We start from the raw sequence: 17,391 nt of genomic DNA, 5'->3' as shown, positions 1-17,391 counted from the left end.
GACCTACCAAAAATTGTTTATCTGTACATCTGTGAGTCCAATATGAAGTGAAAAATAATATTGGTTATGCACCCTCTGACATGTGACTTATAAAGTACAGAAACAGATTTACACATAAATAAATGATCTGAGTCCTATTTCTTAGTCATTTTATGCAAATATATAATAATTACTCAGAATCTGCTTCTCTCATTTATATGATATTTAATTTTGTTAATTTCTTGGTGTCATTGGCAGCTTGATGGTCTGAGGCAGTTGGTGAAAGGGCCCTTAAAGCGCATTGAGAGACAAGTGCTTTCTGCTTTGATTGTTATAGAAGTTCATGCAAGAGATGTCACAAGTACTTTAGTGTTACAAAATATTTCAAATATAAACGATTTTGACTGGATTAGTCAGCTAAGGTATGTGAATAATAATGTCTGTATATGTTATGTTGTCTGTGGAGTAAGAGTGGTGATACTGACTGATACAGAAGATTTCCTACATGCTTTTCATGCAAAAGAGTGTATTGTTGTTATATATGTAGGTCATTTCTAAATGTTTTAATGTACTTACCACTACTAACTGCTGTGTATTTCGTTGATGGAAGAACCACGGATACTTTGAAAATAATTAGGTAGTAAGAAAAATGTTAGTAATTAAATTTGCATGACTAACATATGACAGACCAGGGCTCATTGTATAAATATCACAGATGAGATCAGTATTGTTCTTACAAGGGGAGGTCATGACTTGGGAATTCAGATTAGTAGGAGGTTTTGTCCTGTAGCAGTAATAAAATGCACTGGCCGGCCAACTCCTAGAAAAAAGGTTTCAAAGTTTTACCCACACATTATATACTAGTTTAATAAACCATAGAACTTGCGTAAAAGTAGCTTATTTGGGGAGCGGCTATGACCCGGGCCCTTGTGCCTTTTACCTATAAATGGTTACGGCCCATTGGATGTGGCAGAGGATCCTGTGCTATCATGAGCTTTTTGCGAATAGGCTGTACCTGGTGTTTAACTGTCAAGGAGTTAGATGAAGCGTATAATCCCTTTTCTGTTTGAATGTTTCATTCTCGTTACCTTGCTTCGGTAAAGTTCCCAAAGAGAAGTGTTGAGTTTACTGGTCCTCTTGGTATTTTCGTCATGGTCTCTTTCCATGTGTATTGTGAGAGAGTTTATTTTGGCACTGTTTGCCTTTTTTTTGTTTAATTAAAAAAGTAAACAACAATTGTTACAAGCCATGACTGAAACATTTCTTAAAAAGTGGCAGAAACCATGTACAGGGTGCCTCACAAAACATGCCCAGGAGGGGTCTGCGAGTCATGTGGAGAGTTTGCCAGCTGTCACTGCTGCATCTGCCAGCAGTTACTATGCAGAATTTTTAGATACCAAAACTTCACGCGTGCCCCCTACACTTTTCAACTGAGTCTACTGGTGTTTTCTTTTGAGCTTTTTTGCCAAGTTTAATTGCTTGAAATATTGTTGCTAGACGTAATGTTTGCAATTGTGCCGAGTCTGAGGCTTTCCCTGCCTTTATGTCACTGTACTCAGTCCTCAGACAAAGACTTTTGCGTGGGTCTTCTATACCATGCAACTGAGTGTACAGGAGTTTAGTTTTGAACTTTCTATCATCTTTCCATTTGGTATGTTATACATGAAGGATTGACGAATGAGATTTTCACTCTGCAGCAGAGTGTGTGCTGATATGAAACTTCCTGGCAGATTGAAATTGTGTGCTGGACCTAGACTCAAACTTGGGACCTTTGCCTTTTGCAGGAAAGTGCTCTACTGACTGAGCGACCCAAGCATGACTCATGACACGTCCGCACAGCTTCAGTTCTGCCAGTACCTCATCTACTACCTTCCAAACTTCACAGAACCTTATATGCGAACCTTGCAGAACCACCAGGCCTGGAATAAAGGATATTGCAGAGGCATGGCTTAGCCACATCCAGGGGGATGTTTCCTGAATTTTCTTGAAACACATGCTCGAAGAGTTGGAAGACGGTGTCATTTCCCAGATTTTGGCAGGCGAAATTCATTGAGTGTTTGCTAATTTGTTCAGGAGGGACATCATTTTGTGCGCCTATTAAATTATTAAATAATATCAAAGTTGAGTTAATCAGATGGCAACATTGTTTATGGCTAAGTGGGGGGAAGCGTGCATGCAGCCGACTATAATCAGATTAGTGTTTGAGAGTTGGGTGTGGCGGTGGCGGCTGTCGGATGCGGTGGTTGCAGCCGTCAGATGCAGTGGCTGAGGCAACCAGTGACCATGCCACATGACTGGCGGACCCCTCCCAATCACACTCTATGATTTAAGTTCAATTTTGTTTCTTCCCTTTTTGAGTAGCAAGTTGTAAGGTTTCAACTGAAAAAAGATAAAGTAAAAAATGGTGATGAATGATGTGGGTTCACATCCTGTTAAATGCAATGTTTTTCTCTCTTTCCATATTAGCATTGTTAACACATTCTGAGATTTTCTTATGAAAGTTACATTAGTGTGTTCTGCAACATTCATTGTTATTTTCAGTCCATCCGATTTGAGAATGAAGGATGAAGTAAATATTTAATAATTTTCTAGTGTGTAGTAATGAATAACCAAACTGTTGCAAATGAAATCATTAATGATTTTGAATGTTTTTAGCATGGTGCAGCAGAGTCAGCAACAGTAAAATGTAATTATATTAAATTTCAGCCCCCAGTTGCATAAGCATAGAAACTTTACCTAAAGTAGCCTTCTTCACAATATAAAATTAAATTAAAAAACATCTGGCATGTATTAATTTAATTTTATATTGTGACATTTCTGAAGAAGGCTACATTGTTGTAACCAAAACCTAGGTAAAGTTTCATTGCTTATGCAACTGAAGGCTGAAATGTAATATAATTAATGATTTTATGTTATGTATGATGCATCTGTTTGTTAGACCTAATGAAGCAAGTTAAAATTAATATTTTATTTAAAATCAATTATATACAACTTTTATTTCAGTTGTAACAGATCATCAGTTAGAATAAAAATATCTTCTTTATATTACAACAGTTTTTTTTACATACAGGAAGCTGAATGATAATTATCACAAAAACACTGAAAAAACAAAAACTATTCTGACTTCTGGCACAGTTTGTAAAAGATGAATTTTTATACGAACAACATTTTCGTAAAAGGTCTGTGGAAAATACACTTCAGTGCCATCCATAAAACTGCCTCTTTCATCAGAAACTTTAGAAGCATACCAGCATGCCGGATTATTTCATTAAAAATTGGTGATGATAGTTGATAATGATGTACCATTGGTTGTATTTTTATACAGTCTTGACGAAAATTTATTTGTTTGTCAATTTTGTATCTGCTATATTAGATTTTTTTTTTAGTTGCCAGTAAAAGTAGATGTCACAAGGCTGAACAAGAGGAGTACATTTTGGGGAAATCACTTTTAATTGTGCAAGTTGGTGACTTCTCCTTATCTCAAAAGACCTCATCATGTAATTCAGGCTGTTTGCCCACTCCAAGAGTAAGTAATCAACAAAAACTTTTCTTTCCCAACATAAGGCACCAGACAGCCATGATGACATATGATCCTGTTTTCCAGATTTTGATTATGTTATTACTGCATTTGTATATTTTTGACAATATTCGTCTTCTGTTTGCGGAACTTGAGGGCCCCATTTGCCATTTGCTTCTTGCAGATAAACTTTGGGTAGCAATTTCCCAGACTTAATGAAGGAATATTCTGTGGTGTATGAATGGGAACTTCAATTAATGTCATGGCTTTGTGTAAAATCATTTTTGTTCCTTTGTTCGCAAGAATTCTATTGCAGACTGACTAGTACTGACATCCTGGAAAGGGGAAATGAGATAAATTAAAGTACGTTGTATGGAGGGTGGAATAAAAAAATAAAATAAAGCAAAAATTTTTTTAAATAATTTGTGATAAATTTTTTGTCTGGTCAGTGTTAATAATGGGATCGTTAGTGAAAGTGGGTATTAATTTCATTGCATACATTAAAAAAAAAAATCTCTGCAGATGTCGTTGTTTGTTGTATGGTTATGGTTTCTTCACTTTTCATTGACGAATCTTATGCTTATGCTTATGCTTATGCTTGAACTTCTTCAACAATCTTTCAGAGACTTTAAATTGAAAATCTGCAAACCTCACTGCTTCAGCCAAGGTCCAATGTTGCAAATTTTCATTGATGAATCTTATGCTTATGCTTATGCTTGAACTTCTTGACCAATCTTTCAGAGACTTTAAATTGAAAATCTGCAAACCTCCCTGCTTCAGCCAAGGTCCAATGTTGCAAATTCTGCGTAGTAAACTTTCAATAGCTTCCACAATATGAGCATATGTCCAGGAATCAATGACTGCATGCTTATCAAACTGATTCCCATCTTTCTTAATTTCTTCGTCCCATTAGGGTACATACAGGGTGTCCCGCTTATCTTGACCACCCTAAATAACTGTTTGTCCAGATGCAAACTACAAAATGTTTCAAGGAAATGTTCTTTAGCCATCAGGGGGGACATCAATTAGCATGATTGTCTTGACTGTAGCTTTGTTTATTACAAAGATATGAATGTGGTATGACTTTTATAAATGGCACCTTGTTGTGACTCGCCGATCATTCAAAGTGCCGCCGCACAATTACGCGTGTCCTCTACATGCGGCGCTCTCTGCCAGCCATGCAGCAGCCGCGTCACTTAAGCGGCCAGCCAGCCAGCAGTCACTAGACTTGGACTCAGTGCTCATTCGAATGTTACTGTGTTCACATGTCTCGCTTTGTCAACTTGCTTAGTAACTTATATGTGTTGTGTCGTTTTGAAATATATGTGTTCAACTTATCTTTATAACACACCCTGTATTTCTTTATTCGGTAATTCATTTCCTTTCGTAAAGGCATATTGAAAAATGTATCACAGTGTACCATTCACTGAAACACAATGTTATTAATTGCATAACACAAGATTGATGTTGATGCTCCCAGCACTTAGTGCAGGTACTCGGGGTAATGGAACACATCCACGTGCTGACATTGACAGAGGACAAATATAACCATAAGTAGAATGCACATCTGTCATTCTGTCAACCATCGTCAGCTGAAGAGTTGTGTGAGTGGAATGTACACCAATGAAGAGAAGGTAGAAATGCTACTCATCTATGGGGAATGTAAGTTAGCAAAATAGTAATTGCAATACTGTTTTCTTATGTACGGGTTCATTTAGTACAGTAGTTTAGTCCTTTTAAATGCTGTTGTTTAGGGTTGTTGTGTTGTTGTTGTGGTCTTCAGTACTGTGACTGGTTTGATGCAGCTCTCCATGCTACTCTATCCTGCGCAAGCTTCTTCATCTCACAGTACCTACTGCAACCTACATCCTTCTGAATCTGCTTAGTGTATTCATCTCTTGGTCTCCCTCTACGATTTTTACCCTCCACGCTACCCTCCAATACTAACTTGGTGATCCCTTGATGCCTCAGAACATGTCCTACCAAGCGATCCCTTCTTCTGGTCAAGTTGTGCCTCAAACTTATCTTCTCCCCAATGCTATTCAATACCTCCTCATTAGTTATTTGATCTACCCATCTAATCTTCAGCATTCTTCTGTAGCACCACGTTTCGAAAGCTTCTATTCTGTTCTTGTCCAAACTATTTATCGTACATGTTTCACTTTCATACATGGCTACACTCCATACAAATACTTTCAGAAATGATTTCCTGACACTTAAATCTATACTCGATGTTAACAAATTTCTCTTCTTCAGAAGCGCTTTCCTTGCCATTGCTAGTCTACATTTTATATCCTCTCTGCTTTGACCATCATCAGTTATTTTGCTCCCCAAATAGCAAAACTCCTTTACTACTTTAAGTGTCTCGTTTCCTAATCTAATTCCCTCAGGATCACCCGACTTAATCTGACTACATTCCATTATCCTTGTTTTGCTTTTGTTGATGTTCATCTTATATCCTCCTTTCAGGACACTGTCCATTCTGTTCAACTGCTCTTCCAAGTCCTTTGCTGTCTCTGACAGAATTACAATGTCATCGGCGAACCTCAACGTTTTTATTTCTTCTCCATGGATTTTAATACCTACTCCAAATTTTTCTTTTGTTTCCTTTACTGCTTGCTCAATATACAGATTGAATAACATCGGGGAGAGGCTACAATCCTGTCTCACTCCCTTTCCAACCACTGCTACCCTTTCATGCCCCTCAAGTCTTATAACTGCCATCTGGTTTCTGTACTAATTGTAAACAGCCTTTCGCTCCCTGTATTTTACCCCTGCCACCTTTAGAATTTGAAAGAGAGTTTTCCAGTCAACATTGTCAAAAGCTTTCTCTAAGTCTACAAATGCTAGAAACATAGGTTTGCCTTTCCTTAATCTTTCTTCTAAGATAAGTCGTAAGGTCCATATTGCCTCACATGTTCCAGAATTTCTACGGAATCCAAAGTGATCTTCCCCGAGGTCGGCTTCTACTAGTTTTTCCATTCATCTGTAAAGAATTCGTGTTAGTATTTTGCAGCTATGGCTTATTAAACTGATTGGTCAGTAATTTTCACATCTGTCAACACCTGCTTTCTTTGGGATTGGAATTATTATATTCTTCTTGAAGTCTGAGGGTATTTCGCCCGTTTTATACTTCTTGCTCACCAGATGGTAGAGTTTTGTCAGGGCTGGCTCTCCCAAGGCTGTCAGTAGTTCCAATGGAATGTTGTCTAAACCGGGAGCCTTGTTTCGACTCAGGTCTTTCAGTGATCTGTCAAACTCTTCACGCAGTATCGTATCTCCCATTTCATCTTCATCTACATCCTCTTCGATTTCCATAATATTGTCCTCAAGTTCATTGCCCTTGTATAGGTCCTCTATATACTCCTTCCACCTTTCTGCTTTCCCTTCTTTGCTTAGAATTGGGTTTCCATCTGAGCTCTTGATATTCATACAAGTGGTTCTCTTATCTTCAAAGGTCTGTTTAATTTTCCTGTAGGCAGTATCTATCTTACCCCTAGTGAGATAAGCCTCTACATCCTTACATTTGTCCTCTAGCCATCCCTGCTTAGCCATTTTGCACTTCCTGTCGATCTCATTTTTGAGACGTTTGTATTCCTTTTTGCCTGCTTCATTTACTGCATTTTTGTATTTTCTCCTTTCATCAATTAAATTCAATATTTATTCTATTACCCAAGGATTCCTACTAGCCCTCGTCTTTTTACCTACTTGATCCTCTGATGCCTTCACTACTTCACCCCTCAAAGCTACCCATTCTTCTTCTACTGTATTTCTTTCTACCATTCCTGTCAATTGTTCCCTTATGCTCACCCTGAAACTCTGTACAACCTCTAGTTTAGTCAGTTTATCCAGGTCCCATCTCCTTAAATTCCCACCTTTTTGCAGTTTCTTCAGTTTTAACCTACAGGTCATAACCAATAGATTGTGGTCAGAGTCCACATCTGCCGCTGGAAATGTCTTACAATTTAAAACCTGGTTCCTAAATCTCTGTCTTACAATTATATAATCTATCTGATACCTTTTAGTATCTCCAGGGTTCTTCCATGTATACAACCTTCTTTCATGATTCTTAAACCAAGTGTTAGCTATGATTATGTTGTGCTCTGTGCAAAATTCTACCAGGTGGCTTCCTCTTTCATTTCTTAGCCCCAATCCATAGGCACCTACTACGTTTCCTTCTCTCCCGTTTCCTACACTCGAATTCCAGTCACCCATGACTATTAAATTTTCGTCTCCCTTGACTATCTGAATAATTTCTTTTATTTCATCATACATTTCTTCAATTTCTTCGTCATCTGCAGAGCTAGTTGGCAGATACACTTGTACTACTGCAGTAGGTGTGGACTTCGTATCTATCTTGGCCACAATAATGTGTTCACTATGCTGTTTGTAGTAGCTTACTCACATTCCTATTTTCCTATTCATTATTAAACCTACTCCTGCATTACCCCTATTTGATTTTGTGTTTATAACCATGTAGTCACCTGACCAGAAGTCTTGTTCTTCCTGCCACCGAAATTCACTAATTCCCACTATATCTAACCTTAACCTATCCATTTCCCTTTCTAAATTTTCTAACCTACCTGCCAGATTAAGGGGTCTGACATTCCACACTCCGATCCGTAGAACGCCAGTTTTCTTTCTCCTGATAACGACATCCTCTTGAGTAGTCCCCGCCCGGAGATCCGAATGGGGGACTATTTTTTACCTACGGAATATTTTACCCAAGAGGACGCCATCATCATTTCATCATACAGTAAAGCTGCATGCCCTCGGGATAAATTACGGCCGTAGTTTCCCCTTGCTTTCAGCCGTTCACAGTACCAGCACAGCGAGGCTGTTTTGGTTATTGTTACAAGGCCAGATCAGTCAATCATCCAGGCTGTTGCCCTTGCAACTACTGAAAAGGCTGCCGCCCCTCTTCAGGAACTACATGTTTGTCTGGCCTCTCAACAGATACCCCTCCGTTGTGGTTGTACCTACGGTACGGCTATCTGTATCACTGAGGCACGCAAGCCTCCCCATCAATGGCAAGGTCCATGGTTCATAGGGGGGTTTAGGGTAAGAAAACAGTACAGGCTGTCCTTCCTACAAACTGCGTCAACATAATTTATCTTTTATTGTGTTGTTGAAAGTAGGCAAGGTACCACACAATAAACTTGGTTTCGGTGCGGGTAGTGGTGGGTTACACCTAAGCTGTTTTAGCTTCCCTTTCAAAATCAGTCAAGTTAGGCAAAATGCTACGCAGGCAGCAAAACTGTACTGAGATCGATATCCTGACAAGAACCCCTTTCCTGATGGATTTTTCTTGTCTTGTTGTGACGCTTCAGGAAACGGGAATTTTCAACCCACGACAACGCAATCGACTTAACAGCTGCATAGGCAAAGCTGCCGAAGTTACTGTTCTCGCTTCTGTTGCTATGAATCCACATGTGAGCACACAACAGTTTAAACATGAGATTGGCATTCCTAAAAACAGTGTATATCGTATTCTTACACTACACCATGTATAACTACATCAAGAATTGCATGGGAATAATTTCCAGAATTGTGTACAGTTATGTCAGCGGCAAATCCTCACCAGCCAGAACTTCTTCTCCAATGTTCTGTCTACTGATGAATGTTCCTTCTTAGACAAAGGACAGGTAAATACAAGGAACATGCATTATTGGTCCAGTGACAACCCACAATGGCTTAGACAGCATCAGTGTACAGTCTGGTGTGGGATGCTTAGTACTACAATTATTGGCACTTATTTCATCAATGGTTCTTTAAATGGCACATCACATGCCAACTTCCTCATATGAATTCTTCCTTGTCTTCTGGATGAAGTGCCGCTAAAAAACAGAATGCTTATGTGGTATCAACATGGTGGATGTCCAGCACATAATTCCTTGCATGCACATCATGTTCTGAACCGAAGCTATCCTGCCAGATGGATTGGTCAAGGAGGAACAGTTACTTGGCCAGTTAGGTCTCCTGATTTAAATTCTCTGGACTTTTTTTTTCTTTGGGGGTGCATTAAAGACATTGTCTATCGCAATAGTCCACCAACTCCAGAGGACATGCAGGAACATATTGTGCTTGCTTGTAATTCTCTTCAGCTTACTACACTGGAAACATTAAATAATTCTTTCATTCAATGAGTGCACCAGTGTATCGGTGTCCAGGGTCGCCACTTTGAGCACCTTTGAATGTTCTACTCCTGGGCAATGGTACAGGAGAGTCGAAGTTCAATTTTGCATTATGTTTTTACTTGGTTTTTATTTGCTTTCTGAAAACTCCAGCAAGTGGATGAGTTTGTGATCCTGGACTCAGTCAGTGTTGTGTAATGTAATTAACAATGCTGTGTTTCAGTGAATGGTACACTGTGATACACTTTTGAATTTGTCTTTAGGAGAGGAATAAAAAATATAGTGTGTCATTTAAAAAAGTCATACCACTGTTCATATCTTTGTAAAAAAAACAAAGCTACAACGAAGGCAATCATGCTGATTGATATCCCTGTGATGGCTAAAGAACATTTGCTTGAAAAATTTTGTATCTGGCCAAACAGTTATTTAGGATTGTCAAGATAAATGGTACACCCTTTACTCCTTCTTTTCTAATCGACTGCATCCTTCCTCCCTTCCTTTGTGTGTGTGTGTGTAATATTTATAACACTTCTTTTATAATCCAGAGAGAGGTATTTCTCATTTTTGTGTATGAGTTCATCATTAACAGACATTTTTTGAGTCATTATGTAAATGGTACATGCATAAATTTCTTCACTTATCACCGTTGGTTCATGAGAAATTGAAGTTGAAGGTTCCAGTGGGATCAAACTGTTGTCAGTCACCAATCCTATGTACTGAGCCTGCATGTCTCAATAGTAACATTCATTTTTTGCTGAATAATGAGTCTTGTGTAATTTCATCTCCGACTTCTGATACACTCATAGTTTCTTTATTAATAGACATATTCAGTTCAGCAGTCTTTAACAATATAAACAGCAATATTCCAGAAGGAACTGGCACATGTAATCAAGTTTATACAATACAACCATTTAAAATGCGAAATATGGCAATGTATGTGCCCTGTAAGTACTAGTATTTGAATAGCTTCTGTAGCATCTTGGATATTCTGAAACATCTGCCTATCAACAACAGATCAAGAGTTAACCTCTTCAATGGAATAAACAGATTTTTTAAAAAAGTTCTAATGTTACAACTTGCACCTCTTCACATACTATAATAGTTAAAAAATGACTTTTTAATGACAATAGTACTGTATTGATATATAATATAATAACAGAGATTTTGGCATTAACTTACAGCTGTTGGGATAGTGTTGTTAAGTAAACAGTTGAACTTAAATTAGCAAGTAACTGTAGATAAATAGAGATGGAGGCTTTTTACAAAAATTCTGCATAGCATCCTGCTCTCTCTCCATTGTCAAAAACTAGAGGGAATTAATATTAGCTTCTGGTGTTGAGCATCTTGGTTTTGTGGTGATTTTACTATTTAGTTTGCATGTACGTCATTTCCAAAATTGCTCTGCATACTGAAGTTTTAAATTCCCTTGCACAGTGCATTCATGCTGCATTTGTGTCAGTGTGTGCACCTTTCGAAATATCAGCAGTTGTCGATGATGTCACTCTGCTGCATTGCCATAAGCGATTTAAACAAGACTAGAGGAGTTCAGAGAGTAGAGTATGTAAGAGAAGGAAAAAGGGAGGAGGGATGGAGTGGAGGAAAGGTGGAGAGGGTGTAGATGAATGGGGATACAGGAAGGAAAGAGAGAATGGGAGATGGGTTGAAAAAAGGGGAGAGGTGGAGGTATAGAGGAAGACTGTTGTGCATGACAATTTATGATCAAACTTATCTTCTTACAAACATGCCTGCTACTTCCTGATCTTTTAAAAACTTTTTCTGACCTTCCTTCTAATTTCATACATAGTTTTATATATAGTACCTACCACTTATTTCTGTTATCACAGTTCTACCATAAATTTTCACCATCTCATTTTCAACCTTTTCTTAACTATTTTTTCAGATATTCCTTTTGTCTCCCACACAATCAGTGATGAATCCCCACTCTTTCTATCTCTGCCAGTTTGAAAACTCTCCTTTGCCCAATCCAAACTCCAGTCACACATCCTCTTCCTGAAATGTTGTCTGGCACATGGTATCCCACTTAATGGGCTCACCATTAAAACTGGCATCTCAGGCAGTCATTTATCTCGCTGCAAGAACCTTCATATTTTCCAGTTGCATCATACAATCCAAGCTCAAACTATGCTTGACGTCTTCTGTTTCTTTCGCAAACTCCTTTTACTCTGTGACCACAACTTCCTTCATGCCGTCCAGCAGCTGAAACTGCATTCCCAGCACCATCTGAGGAAGCTGTCCTAGCTCCTCCTATCCTGTGACCACATAGGACTACCTACAGCCAAGAAAGAGCTTACAACTTTGATTCTCCACCTGCCCCCCCCCCCCCCCCCCCCCTTTTTGTCCCTCTGTCAACCCATCATATTTCCTCGCTCATGCCTTGCTGACTTATTCCGCCTGCCACATCTCTGAAAACTTCCTCCTCCCTTCGTGAAACATACTGTTAAATATAACATAGATGGTAACTCTGTAGACTGCATAACAAGCACAATATTCTGAAGAATGAATATATTTTTCTTACTTGAAGTGATGTGAACACACAAAGATGGTGGAAAACAAAATTTGCTCATCATGTTTGCCTTTAGAGTATCCACCCAACTAGACACATGTGTAAGGATGCCACTTCCAGGATTCTGGAAGGTGCCCTGGCCCCAGATTGAATCCACCTGGCAGATTAATGAGGAGGATCAATGTACCGAACAGCCCAGGTGTGATTTTGGGGCAATTTCCCACATCCAACTACGCGAATACCAGACTGGTACCTAAGGACCACCTCAGTTATAAGATTCACAATAATTTAGAAAACATTTCCATTGTTCTATGTGGTTAACAGTACATGTAGACAGTTTGGATCCACATATTCTGTCCTGAGGGGGTAGTGGGGTGGCAAAGGACACATGGCCACCTCTTAAATTAACCATGTCACACCCAGAAATTACCGTGTTGACTCCAAATATGTGCAGGACAAAGGCACAAGAAAAAGAAGAAAGTGTTACCCCTTAAGTCCTGTCATCGTCATGTAAAAGTGACGATCTTCTAGCTGCATACTACTCATATGTAATTTCTTAGCTATGGAATTCTTTTCTGAGGAACAAATGCACAGAATATGAACACAATTTTCAGACAACAGAAGAGCACCATAAGTGTAATAACAAAAAATCGTAATTGAGTTCATTCTAAAGATCTATTCAAATCACTTGAGTACATAAACTATACCATGTTAGTACATTTACCAATCAGTTGTATAAATCAAAAATAATTCCAGTAATTACTGCACAAACAACTTTGTACATGATGAAGGAACAGGATCTAGACTGAACTTACATTTACCAAGAAATAATAAACATAACTGAAAACGGCATTTTCTGTGAAAGAATAAAACTATACACTAAATTGTGCAAGAAGATTAAAGCAAACTTGTGTAAATTATTAAGCACTATGTTCTATACATTGAAGGATTATTTAGATAGCACAAAGTAGGAGCATGCTGAAAACTGTAAGACAGGTAATAATAACAATAAAACAATATCTGTCATTGCACATACCATTTTTAACTGTGCTTTTCCTTCTTTTTTTCTTTTGTGGAAAAAGTAATTCACAAAGCTATTCAATGTAAAATACGAATATCTTACTTATTTTCCGAGCTCAGCTTCTGACTTGTTATAGAGAGATACTGACTCAGTGTTTCAGGTCTACAAATGGGAAAGTGCTGCATGCAAAATGAAAACCAAATATCATTGCTATGGTCCTGATGTCACCTGATAGTGTGTGTAGTGTTACAGCATGAAACAATGTGTATATAATGTGTTTAATGCGTGCTGTGATTGGAGAGAGAAGTTGGTGAACAGGGTGGCACTATCTTTTCACAGTATTAAATAACTTCTTTTTTACAGAACAGTATTGTATGCTAGGGATGAACCAGGTGAGGTAGCACTGCTTTAAACAGACTATTCTTGTGTTCAGAAGAGTGGAGGCTCCAGTCTTAAACCAGCCATCCTCATTTTGGTTTTCTGTGGTTTCCCTTAATTGCTTTAGGCATATGACAAAATGATTCCTACTATATGTCCATGGCCAACTACCTGTCCCATCCTTGTCAAACGAGACCTATAAGTAGATAAATGCCTGTCCACTATCCGTGTAAAAGTGATGTATGAATCAATAAAACTTTTACTGGTACTACATTCCCAGCTTTTGCTTCATCATTGGCTAGTCTTTCTTCTTCTTGTACCTGTGTTATGTAATGCCCTTATACATTGTATGTACCTTTTTTTTTTTTTTTTTTAGAAGTATCATATAAGTTTCTGAAACATGCAGTTACATCTTCTAATGTCATCCCTTCTTGTCCTAGATGACATAGGAAAACTTACGTATGTGTGTCTTCTACATTTTCCCTTTTCCCATACACAAGTAAATTTTTGTAATTGCAGAAAGAACAGTATGGAGCCTCTAGTGTTCTGCTTTGCTGTGTTGAATGTAATTGTCACAATGGGCACATCAGCATACGTCAGGAGTAGATCTTCAAATCTCTTAGTAAAGCTTTCTGTAAGACCATTCATCTGTGGATGGTAGACAGCATCATTCTGTGGATGATGTCACAACTTGAAACTATATCTGATACTAGTCTCAACTGCAAAATTCTCCACAATCAGAGATCATCACATGGGGTGCTATGCGCTTCAATGTTAAGTCTTTGATGGGGAACTTCACAATTTGTGGAGTTTTGGCTGTTGGCACAGCTTTAGTGACAGCATAATTGGTGAGGTAGTCAGTGCATACTTACGGAAACTGCGAGCTAACATCCCAAAGATGTTCGGGCTCACATGCAGTTACTCTTCGTTGAAATGTCTTGGCTCAAACTCGTCTAGCGCTTCGACTGCATGTGTTGCATTACACACTCTAAATTTGACACTTGTGACCCTTTGGTTAAATTGTCTGGCTGATGGCAAGTTTACGAAATACGAAGTTAACATAACATATAATCACAGTAATAATAATATCAGGAACTAAATTAATGACCATAAATGTTAGAATAATGTTTATTCAGAAAGAAAACTAATAGCAAAAGTGGTCGTATTTAGAGTTACTGTTACACTCGAGTGCATACCCATTTGACATAGTTTGATCATTCACAATTTCATTGCAAAATGCAAGCTACCTGCACAAAAAGTTAAGAGCTCACACCAGGTGCGTGGCTGCTCCAGGTGCGTGGCTGCTCACTGTTCAGAGACTTAAGTATCGCGATTCCGCGCAACGTGAAATTTTCTAAGTCGTTTCACTTCCTAGCTACGTAAAGACGGACTGTCCACTTTGCATCTAAATCTGAACTGCCCCTGTTGGTGACTCGACCAGCACTCTCTCTGTCCATCCCCGGCCATGTTTCCCATGCTCCCAATATCCTCCCTCAACTGACTGGGGCACTTCCCCTTCCTGAAGCCGTCCATCTGATTGGCTACAGCTTATTCTACATTATTTTACATTTTGACATCTTTCACATTCTAAATAAAGTAACAATGTGTCTGTGTATGTGCGGATGGATATGTGTGTGTGTGCGAGTATACACCTGTCCTTTTTTCCCCCTAAGGGAAGTCTTTCTGCTCCCGGGATTGGAATGACTCCTTACCCTCTCCCTTAAAACCCACATCCTTTCGTCTTTCCCTCTCCTTCCCTCTTTCCTGAAGAAGCAACCATCGGTTGCGAAAGCTAGTAATTCTGTGTGTGTGTTTGTGTGTTTTGTTCATTGTGCCTGTCTGCCGGCGCTTTCCCGCTTGGTAAGTCTTGGAATCTTTGTTTTTAATAACAATAATATCCATTACATAATAAACGTTAAATTATTTTGAATGCTTTGAATGCCATGGCCAGTAGCCTTATACCAGTGTGCCTTCTGATAAATAAATAACGAACAAAAGTAATTATTAAGCACTAAACTTTACAACAAATATTCTATTACATAATGATTCAATAAGGTGTCACACTGTCATCGTTCAGTGTGTTTTGTGTGGAGGAAATGATGAACTGATGCTCAAATGTAAATACCGGTAATTTAAATTTACTATGTCTTTTAAACAAAGTTACAGAGTTGATATTTAAAATGTTTGTCATTTTAAGGATGTGCTTCTATATGAAATGTCGATCGTTAAGATCGACCAAAGCATTCATATTTTAGCATTCAGGTCTTTGTTACAAAACTTGTTAACTTCACTTAAACAGTAAATCCTAGATATGATAAATATTCAAGTTTTATTGGATTCACCATGAAAATTTATTGGGAATGGCAGATTAAAATTACTGTGGCTTCATTCCCTGCATTACTACAGAATTAAATAGTTTTCATAAATGTTTCCCTCTATGGTCGATCTTAGGTCCGCCATATTTAACACTGCCATGTCTCTTTGGACGCAAACGGCTTGTACTGGGTTTCCATATGATGTAGGTTCTCTTCTGTGTCACTCGCACACTACAATGCTTAGGCCTCAATAGACAGTAGACGCCTGTGAGTTTCCCCATCTCGTGGTGAAGCTGCGGCCTTTGTGGCACGCGGTCCTGGACAACAGGGTTTGTTTCACAATTCCTGTAGACTAACTCTTTTGGCCATATAATTGAATGAGAGCACAATGCTCTTTAATTCACAAAATTCTGTGAAAGGTTTATTCCAATTCGGTGGTTCCTGTGCCTGATTTTCTGTAGTCCAAATGTTGTAGTGCCATTGAAATACTTCAGGATAGCTGGCCATAGATGAGCTGGGATGATGAGCAACCATATCCACCATATTGGATCATAGTTCCTCTTATACAAAGTTCGAGTTCCTTTGTTTGGTTCCTTATTCTTCAAGGCTTCTATGGCTTTCAGCAGTGCTTGATCTTCTCTCTGTCCAACAATGCTGTCATTTAATGCAGTGATGACTGAATTTTCATCCATGCTGCTGTGTTCTGCTGCATGATTCCTTGAAAGGTATTCAACACCCTTGGTTTTGTTTCTGTTTTTGTATACCATTGTGATGTCATACCCCTGAAGCCTCAGTGTCCATCTCGCCAGTTGATCCACTAGATCTCTCAGGCTAGTCATCCAGAATAGAGAATGGTGATCTGTCACAACAGTGCATCGTTTGCCAAATCAATGTGACTGTATCTTGTTGATGGCCCAAACAACTGCAAGGCACCCTTTCTCAGTTGTAGAGTAATTTTTCTTGGACTTGGAAAGTACTCTGGAAGCGTAATCTACATCAATTCCAAAACCATTAGAAACATGGCATTCTTGTCATACAATGCCAGGACTGGAGAAGATGTTAGCAAAGACATATCTTTCTTGCATTTTGTTCCAGGAAAATTTGGTGCCTCGTGGCAGTAGTTCTTGTGAAGTCCAAGCCTGGGTGTAGATGTCCTTTATGAATCACCAGCAGTATGAGCACATTTTAAGAAAACTTCTCACATCAGGAATGTGTTGAGGAGTTGGAAAATCTGTGATAGCTTTTATTTTTTCTGGATGGGACAGAGTCCATCACATACACTGGGTGCCCAAAGATTTTCATTTCTTGGGTGACAACAAGGTACTGTTTTGTATTGAGGCAGAGATCTGCAATCTGAGTGCACAGTTATCATATAGTGTAGATGTGCTTGTATTTGAAAAAAAAGTGATAGTGTCATAAAGCTGGCAAAGACACATCATCCATTTAATGTGTTGAAGCATGTTGTCCATCAAATATTCGAGGATGGCTGGAGCATTATGTACTCCAAACGTGAAACTTGTAGG

General features: G+C 38.7%; 1 protein-coding gene across 1 annotated transcript in view; it reads left to right on the top strand.

The window, feature by feature from the left end:
• LOC126278931 (dynein axonemal heavy chain 1-like) overlaps positions 1-17,391 on the top strand; it is an 825,957-nt gene that overhangs the window by 295,362 nt on the left and 513,204 nt on the right. Inside the window, 1 exon segment of the mRNA XM_049979209.1 lies at positions 238-401. Within this exon segment, the coding sequence (XP_049835166.1) occupies positions 238-401 (164 nt within the window).

This window comes from Schistocerca gregaria, chromosome 6 (assembly GCF_023897955.1).
Source record: "Schistocerca gregaria isolate iqSchGreg1 chromosome 6, iqSchGreg1.2, whole genome shotgun sequence".
Taxonomy (NCBI): Eukaryota; Metazoa; Arthropoda; class Insecta; order Orthoptera; family Acrididae; genus Schistocerca; species Schistocerca gregaria.
This window is presented reverse-complemented; position numbering and strand designations above follow the sequence as displayed.